Source organism: Polyodon spathula, chromosome 11 (genome assembly GCF_017654505.1).
Source record: "Polyodon spathula isolate WHYD16114869_AA chromosome 11, ASM1765450v1, whole genome shotgun sequence".
Classification (NCBI taxonomy): Eukaryota; Metazoa; Chordata; class Actinopteri; order Acipenseriformes; family Polyodontidae; genus Polyodon; species Polyodon spathula.
Genome location: NC_054544.1, coordinates 19,103,123 through 19,112,836, shown reverse-complemented (window position 1 = coordinate 19,112,836; position 9,714 = coordinate 19,103,123). Strand labels below are relative to the sequence as shown.

General features: G+C 36.6%; 1 protein-coding gene across 4 annotated transcripts in view; it reads left to right on the top strand.

Annotated features, from left to right (window-relative positions):
- vps8 (VPS8 subunit of CORVET complex) overlaps positions 1 to 9,714 on the top strand; it is a 142,698-nt gene that overhangs the window by 34,209 nt on the left and 98,775 nt on the right. For all 4 annotated transcript variants that reach the window (XM_041263333.1, XM_041263335.1, XM_041263332.1 and 1 more), the window contains 3 exons: positions 3,116 to 3,205; positions 5,920 to 5,971; positions 9,661 to 9,703. In XM_041263333.1, the coding sequence (XP_041119267.1) occupies positions 3,116 to 3,205; positions 5,920 to 5,971; positions 9,661 to 9,703 (185 nt within the window). The remainder of the gene's footprint in view (positions 1 to 3,115; positions 3,206 to 5,919; positions 5,972 to 9,660; positions 9,704 to 9,714) is intronic.

Below are 9,714 nucleotides of genomic sequence, written 5' to 3'. Positions count from 1 at the left end.
TGGGCTTCAGTGGACTCTACTGGCCAGCCTTGGAGGTGAACTCCAGCCAAACACTTGCAGAACTGGCCTTTACCCTCCCGGGGTCGATAGCTCGCTGACATCAGCTTTCGAGTACCTGGGTGTAAAGAGGTAATTGGCTTTATGGTGAAATCGGGGGACACCATCAATAATAATAATAATACTGTGGTCATTGCCAGTAATCTGGGGTCTGTGCTGGGGATCTTTTAGACAAGTGACCAATCATACCAGTAAGGGTCCTCAGTCTCCCTATTAGAGATGAAAAATGGTTACATTCGTGTAAAATGCAATTTTAGTGGATTAAAATCAAATTCAATCTGAAAGGTCTGTGTGTAATGTTGTGTCAGATTGCTGAAAATGAGTGGTTAATTATGAATGATGACCCTTAAGTGCATGCACCAAACTTAGTTGGAATTCTGCTGGCGTTGGTGTGCATGTGACAGTGATGGATACAGCAATTAGAGCCTAAAACAACCCCTGCCCCTTCCATTATATAGAGCAGCTAATCTGACCCACAGGACGCTAGCAGCAGCAGCTCAAATGAGATTCTGATAATGGGTTCATTTAATTGCAGAGATGGGATGTAAAGTTTTGGTGCAAATATTTTTTAAATCTGTTGTTTTTTCTTTAATGTATTGACACAGCTGTGTCTATAAATACCATATTACTTTGAATTAACACTGCAGCGTTTATTTTAAATTGCTCAAAACAGTTGTGTTGCTTTTTCAAGGGTGGTGGTAATTAGAAGTATTATGGTTTTGGAAAGGCACAATTTTGTTAAGGTTTTTACTGTGTTTTGAGGAAGGCGTATATTGAAGCTTATTTCTGTGGATACAACTTGATCAGGAGGGCGAAGAAGTCCCACATCTTTAAACTGAAAGCTGTTGAGCTCGCAGTGTTTGACTAGGTGAGATCACATAGCTCGGAGAGAGAAATCACGAAAGAATGTCAGTTCAACACAGAGGAGGTCGGTTTATTTTCCCTTGCTTTTCTTACAGCAGTTTCAAAGTCGCAGGGCTGGACTCTTTAATATAAAGTGTGTTCTTTTCTCTTCAACCAGCAAGACAACTAAACACTCATGGTCTCCTCATCCAGGCAGGGCTTTGGTGAGGAAGATGAGTTGATCCCGTGGCTATCACCTGAACAGCAACGCTACAGCGAGAGCAACACTAGCTTCTGCACCCCATTGACACTCCAAAACACTGCACCATCCACCCACTCTCCGAACTTCCTGGCTAGATCAGGATTATTAGCTTAAAATAATAATCGTATATTTAAGAGGATTACTAAATTGTATAGGTATATATATATACATAAGGTATATATATATCTATATATATATATATCTATATATATATATATATATATATATATATATATATATATATATATATATATATATATTTATTAGTGGTGCTGTGTACCTACGGTGTTCTTTTTTTGTAATTGTATAATTTAGTAATTATATTCAAGTTTATTCAATTAATTTTGTTTCTATTTGTAATGTTTTGTCATACTGTGTTTTGGATCGGTTTCTTTATTAGGTGCATTTATTTGAGCTGGGGTAGGGAAAAAATGTACATGTTTCATTATTGAGAGCAGCGTTTATTCAAGGGCAGAGTGTATCACAAATCTGATATCTGAGCACGGTGGTAATTCAAAGTAATATGGTACTGTTCAGATAATTAAAATAGAGCTGCTATGCAGATCAAACACCTAACAATACTATTGAATGCATTTTTTTAAACAAGTTTACAGACAGTTTGAGGATTACCCTTATAAAGATGCACTGTTGCAAAAAAAGTGTAATAAGCACAGTGAAAGCATTACACAGCATTGAGAGGTATGGCAAAGCGTGCAATATTAAAAGATGCGTCAAACCAAACTATGATATATATATATACATAGTGTAACCATGGGGATAGCATGTACTTCGTTATATAAGCAATCAGGACTTGACAGCGCTGTTTCTGAAACTGACAACTCATGCAATCATGAACTCCCCAGTTGCTACGGATTTCTGATTTCCCATCCAAATCTTTATTTTACTGTGGTGCAGAAGGAAGGCGCAAAGTTCTATTTGCATGGCAGTCTGAAGGGTAAACGTTTTTAAAAAATACTTTCAACACTTCCACTGTTTTTTTTTTTTTTTTTTTTTTATTTTTTTGATTTCTAACTTTCCTGTCGTGCCCCCTAATCTTCTTCCGCTCAACATAGCATTAAAAAATGAAAACAGAAACATATCATTTTCAAACCCCTTGGGTTGCTGATGCCGTCTACTTCAGATTCTCAGCAGTTCAACACAAACTGTGATTCCACACTGCTGGTGGCGCCAGTCTTCTCTGAACACACCTAGTCATTAACCAGACCCTCTTCTCCTGTCTTTTACTCATTAGATGGACTTGGAGCATCACTAAAAGAATCAGAAGCATGAGAATCCTCTCCTATTACACCTTGCGCTTCACTGCCATTCTTTGTTTTAGAGGCTGTACAGAACTGTTCAGTGTTTTTATACAGCTCCTTTGTGGAAGCGGTCTGATGTGAACAGGACTTTTCAAAGTGAGGGTTGCTGCAGAGTTCTAGGAGAAACGTTGTTTGTTACAAAATAAATCCAGAAAATCTAATATCGTCACTTGTTCTTCTGTGGATGATGTATGCAAATGTGGCAATTTTAATGTACAATCAATTGCCCATTTCATTCTTGCACTTCTGAGGGAAAACTTGTGAGTCACAGGAATAGCAGCTGTTGGTTAATGAGAAGAGCCGCAGTGCAGATGAGTTCTGTTTTCAGTATCTATGAGAATTCTCTCAGATATGATTTTTTTTTATTCCTTTGTACGATTGAAAGAATATCAACTAGCCATTGACCATAATGTGTGCATTGTAACAGCCCGTACACCTTTGGGGCACAGCGCATACAGGAATATTCTCTCTCTAATGACGCTGATCAACTGATTCACATGAACACTGCTGTTAGGTGCTTGAGGTTCTTTTGAAAAAGAAAATGGATTCGTTGGGTGGGTGTCCTTATTCGGGATGCTTAATGTCATGGTGGGGCTGAGGAAACGATAAACGGTCCTGCTACTGTATCTTTCAGGTGGTCCAGATGTGCTGGGAACACCATCTGCATGACGCTATGATCTATGTCTATAACAGCGGTATGAATGACTACATCAATCCCATGGAGGTAAGCTCTTCAAATATGCGTAAAAGTTCTGACTTGTGTTGAATAAATTCATTTAAATGCCTTTAAAACTTAAACTAGTTTTGGGGAATGTAAGCAAATTGGCCATCACAGTTGCTTGTTGAATCATAACACTGAAGAAGGCATTTAGCAAAGTTGTGTGTCAACTACTTGACTCGGATTTGTGGAGTTATACATTTGGAGTGCACAGAAGTGAAGGCTGCGGAGGAGTGTATAACGTTTCACAGAGTAGTCAATTATGTCAGTCTGAACTCGGACTGTGCAGCATTGTGTCACAAGTTAATCACATTGCTTTCTCTCCATCTACTGGAAATATGCTAAAAACATTTAGCTAAATTAATTTAATCTAACTGAAATTGCTGGTAAATGGACAATGTGTAGTATTGCGCCGTGCTCTATCCTTCATCTCTAAAATGTATGGTAACAAATTATGAGTTTCTAGAACAATGCTATGAATAGAAGTGAGTAAGAGACTAGAAGATGTGCGAAATAGCTTCAGGCAAAACAAATTTATTTAAAAAGATATTAATAAGAATGGCTCTGGAAACTGTACCAAGGTTATTATGCTGATAAGTTCTAAGAGCTTTCTAGATGCTGAATGTTATCAGCAGGCTAACATTTTATAGTATAGGTTCAACAGCTCTCTGTGAGTTTATTTAGTAATATAGAGTCTGTGTGTACTTGCAGCATCTGATTTCCAGAAGTGTCACTGTCAGCATGAGAGAGTTCCAACACTGTGCCAGAACCCATTCTCTGACATGTGACTGTGAATTCACCCATAACTTCCAACACTCGGGTAGACGTTTGTAGGCAAACGTTTAAGCTAACTCCTTCATTAGTGTTCTTTTCAAGTTTCTGTTAATTGAGATGAAGGCAAGAGCCAAAACGCTTGACTTTGTGACTTAGGGCTGATAAGCCACAGCTGGATTTTTTAAGCATTTTGCAGCACCTGTCTAAAGCACCTGCATTAAAATCACCTGTCTAAAGGTAATCAGCACTGGCAGTGATTCTGACAGAGCAATAAAATGCTGTAAAAAATTCAGTCTGCGTAAAGATTGATTTCAATTAACCTTATTGGATTCCTTTTCAAGTGAATTCAATTTTATTTTACTTTCCATTTTATTTTTCCAAATCCTGTTTATTTAAACAAACCAAAAAATCATTATATATTCACAAAGCATTGGACAAATGTATTCCGTACTACCTAAAAGATGCATCTCCCTCTTACAAGTACGTTTCAGTCACAATTTACAGGTCTGACAGACTTTGATACCCTCTATACAAGTCTGCACAGAACACAAAGAAAAGTGTGAAAACATCAAGGAACATTCTAGAGAGCCACACTGAAGACGACGCCTAGTCAGAATGTTTGTCATTGATTTGATTAACTTTCTTTTTACTACAACAGTGTGGAAAGCACACTTGATGGAATAAGAGGCAGCAGTAATCACTGTACCTCGCTGTCCTGGAAGGTGCTATTGATTTACTATTCAACCCCTGAAGGCTGTTTTGAGATGAAGTCCAGCATTTTCCCTTTGAGCCCGTAAGAAATGCTGAAGTTTGACAGAAAGTCTGCCCAGCCGAGAGCAAAATAGGCAATAATAGGCAAAACTGCAGTGTCTTTTAAAAAAGCAAAACCAAGGCACTTCTGTTGGTGCTTAGGCATCCAATTAGATGCAGCATACCAAAAGTAAAAGGGTGGGGGGGGGGGGTCGTGTGGGATCAGATATGTCACAGTCGAAAAAGTTAATGGGTTGTGACAGCTGAGCCTGGAAGAGTACCATCTGAATAATTCACAGGTTCACTGCGAAGGCCTACATTGTTCCCAGTGCTTGAGAAATTAAGACAATGCCTTGTTGCTAAGCGTCGGCTGTGGGATCAGGTGTGCACAGTATGCTGATATCTGCTTGGGGAAAAGTAGTATGAGTGTTAGTTTTGGTGATGCAGTTATTCAAGTCGCATACAAGCAGTTGACCCATGAATACTGTTTTACTATAGATATGAGCCAAGGGTAACCTAGGAACGTGTGGAAGTGGTTTTGTTTATTATTTTGACAGAAGAGACTCTCAGGTTATTACCTCTTAATATAAAGCCCTCCTTTTCTCTGTGCTTGGTTAAAAGCATGCAAACCAGGAATTCTGTGTAATATGTAGTGAAATGCATTTTACTTTGACATGGAAAGCTATTTCTTGTCTCTTATGGGTGCACTGTTGTCTTGAAGGTAGCCATGGTCAAGAAGGTCCTAAACAAATTTGATCACACTTGGACAAGTGGTTCTTTAGCTATATCAAAACTCTAAAATGACAGAGAAATATACTAATGCTGACAGACAAATAGCTTCCCTGTACTTGAGACTACGATGCACTGTATCACAAAAAAAAAAATGAAAAACCTTAGCAGGTTTTTTTGATAATTGTGAAGCGATTGTCTAGATATATGGAAAACTGAGTGACTTGCATACACCTGCCTCCAATGCACAGTACATTAATTATCAGCTGTGTTGCACTTTTCCAAGGAATTAAAACTTCTTATTCTGAAAGACCAATGTTTCAGAAAGTGTCCTTTTTAAGGTCCTAAAAGTAATGCCTTCATGAGTTTTGCTTCTGAGGGATTGAAAACTACCGTAAGTAAAATAAACTTAGGAACACAAACACACTTCCTAAATCATGGTGATTGTTCTTGTTTTTTTTTAATAGAAACTGCTCCAGGTGATTAGCCCGCTGCTGCGAGCAGGGAAGTCTCTATCAGGTATGATGTGGTGTTTACACGTCTGTGACTCTGCAGTGGATTGAGTGATGGGGAATACAAGCAGCAAGCCTTCATTACTGTTCAGCCTATACAACATACCTCCTTTTGTCTGATTTCTTTTTTTTTCTCTCTACAATATCAGCTTGCCTAGAAACTAAAACTTAGGGCTATCTTGTTCAGTTTCAACAATCCCATTTTAAATACGATTGGACCCATTGGTAGACAATGGGCCTTATTCACAAATCTTTGATTATTCCCTCTGCATTTGATGTTTGCAGTCATTCTTATTGAAATTACTCAAATACAGAGTTGGAGTGCCAATCAGTGCAGTATCTTTTGGCACGGATTGATTTTAAACCTGGCGCTGCTGTTTTTACTGCAGAACCTTGATGAGTACAAATCAACAGCAACCACACCTATATATTTATATGTGATTATTTGTCTTCCCTCCCTTTACAGTGCGCAGTGAATTTGGGATTGTAGTCCTTGGCATAATTTAACCTCTAGTTAAACTCGCCAAACAACTACATCTCCTAGTCTACAACCTTAGACGGTTCTAAGGGAAGGACATTTGTATGTGACAAATCGGTAGCATTTGCATGTTTTTGATTGATATTAGGAGGCTGTGTGGTCCAGTGGTTAAAAAAACAAGCTTGTAACCAGGAGGTCCCCGGTTCAAATCCCAGCTCAGCCGCTGACTCATTTTGTGACCCTGAGCAAGTCACTTAACCTCCTTGTGCTCCGTCTTTCGGGTGAGACATTGTTGTAAGTGACTTGCAACTGATGCATAGTTCACACACTCTAGTCTCGTATCTTGTAAAGCGCTTTGTGATGGTGGTCCACTATGGAAGGCTCTATATAAAAATAAAGATTATTATTATTATTATTATTATTATTATTATTATTATTATTATTATTATTTTATATATTACGTGAGGGGAAACATATTTCTTAAAATAATTTTAATACCTGAAGAAATGAACACATTATAAATAAACTTAATTTAATACCTGCTGACAAAAAACATGTTAAATGAAATTAATCTTAAAATGTGATTACTTGCACAGCCCAAATAAAAAGAGAATCGGACCATAAGAATACCAAGAACATTTCATTTGGGGCTACCAGCTCTTTGATGAATGTTCTTTTGAAGTCTCTTTGAAGACCTAATATATTTTTATAAATGAATGAAACTGCTCTGGACTGCCTCTGGTTTCTTTTAACAATGTAAAAAATGTTTCATGCATAAAGAATAGAATCCATCCTTTTTATTTTTTCTTAAGATAACTTATGAGTTATCTTATGAGAGTTAAAATTAAATGGTGTTTTTAAAGAAACAAGGAGAAAAATAATGAAAACTAGACAATTCTTGTCTTACAAGTGGAGGGTCTTACATTTAGATTCTGTACTGCCCTATTGTGTCCAACACAGGAAGGGAAGGATTTTCAAAAACCAGTGTTGTTGTATCAAACTGATGGTATAGTAACAAGAGCTAAACGAAATGTGTTAATTAAATCGATCCATGAATATTTTGAAATTGAGTTGGCGAGGTTGTTAATGAACGCATTCTCGTTAAAAAGCTTAATTTTCGCAGTTCACATACATCACTTCCTGTCTCAATGACTAAAGTAAGGGAACTCGTTAGGCAAAATGCATAAGAGATGAAGAAAAATGAATGGAAGCATAATTGTGTTATGCAAACTACTAGCGTACCGCGAGACGGCTCTCCCACCAGCGAGCAGCAACCAAATGGAAATCAAAAATAATGGAAATATCTATTTTGTGTGTAAATTTAATTTAAATGTGTGCATTTTGTCATGCAGAATATACATGTATTTAGATAACTTCACATTTAAAATGATGATTTATGATTATCTGTCGTGTGGGTAAAAATGTAATGGCACAGATTTAAAATAAATAAATAATTTGTATCTATATTTTGTATGGTGTGAGGGGGGTAAGCCATCTATGTATATTGGTTGGAATTTATTTTCTTATGTTGACATCTACTTTTGTATGTATTTTAGTATGTATCGAAGTAGGCTATAAATAAATAACTTTGAAGTGTTGTTTGTGTTTGTAGTTGTATGGAACACTTATATATTTATTAAGCTTTTAAAATTACGATAAAACTCCCTAACCTATACACAATTTGTTTATAGTTAATTGTTTGTGAATTCCTCTAATTGCATTTTCTCTGGTACGATTTTCTCACCTCTGTGTTTAATAAACTCAACATGGTTAGAAGTAGCCACTGAACGTTTACAGTATTATAAGAAGGTGTTCTAATATATGCATGCAGACGTGTGAAGGTGAACATGCATTCATAGTTTGGGGGGAATCTGACAACATTACAAATACGTTTGGGCAAAATCCACGTCAATGATCTCGATCACATGAGGTATTCCATTGGTTTGTATACAATCATGTCTGTGGCGATATCTTTTGAAAACAAGCCCTGTCAGCCACGTATTGCACTTTTTATCTATTAGATTAAATGTTTACAGAATACTTAACAACTGCTATTAGAACCTTGCTGCATGATTTATTTATTATTAATAGCGCTATGATTAAATTATGACAATTCACGTTATTTACAATGAAGGGAAAACATAATACATGTTTTGGCTGTCTTTATAAGCATTTGGGCGACACAGTATAAGTTCCCTTCCTTGTAAATAAAAATGTGATTTGGTGTAATTTTTAATTAACACCATTAATAATAAATTAATCATGATTATAGAAGCAGTTTTTATTCTGTAAATATTTTGTTTAATAGTTAAAAAGTACAATGTGGGGCTGTCAGGTCTTCTTTTCAGAAGATATCGGCAAAGACGTTAATTACAAACCAATGGAATACCGTGTGTGTGTGTGTGTGTGTTTAATAGAGAGAGAATACATGCATGTCTCCAGTTGTGTGGTTTTCACAATCACGTCGCCTTAAGTTCTAGCCAAAATTGTAGATGTTTATTAGTACTGCCATAGCCTTATCTTTTTACCTATTGATTTGCCCCATTGTCCCTGTACTTTATGCATCCATGTATCCCTTCCTGCGATTTCATTGGGCAGTGTGTTCTGGTCTTAAGGTTACAAATTGTTAAAACAAGCGAAGACATCTCATTCATAACCACAAGTATATAAAAGTCTGAAATATTTTCATAACTACAAATATTAAGTTGTCTAGGTAGTCTCTGTATTGTCGGCGTCACAGTCTCAGTCTGTTATATTTCTGTTTCTAGGTGAGTTGTAGTCTGTCGTTAATTAAAACCCTCCTTTTCCAAGTGCAATTAACTCCTGATAAATTATGATAATTTTAAATGGCTTTGCTTTTAAATTCCCACGCAAACAAAATAAATCATTGTAAGAAGCACTGCTCGTTAAGATACTAGATTTTTTTCGTAAATCATCAATTTCGGATGTCACGTTAGCATTATTATTTAATAACGAGATAGGCATAATGACCACTTTAAAATGCCAAAATTAATGCTACATACCAATTTGTTGATTTAACAGTGGAGTTATCGTTTACAACCTTTTGAAAGTCCTGCCCGAATTGAGACACCTCTAAAAAAATGATCAACAGCAAAATAGATAGGGGCTTATGACAATGTAAGAGTCTTTTAAAAGTCAACATTTTTAAATCTCATAACACCTTAACTGCTGCTAATATTTTTCTGTGTGTTTTGCAGATGAAAAAGTCACAATGGGCAACAAGCTGCTGGTATATATAAGGTAAAGTGGAA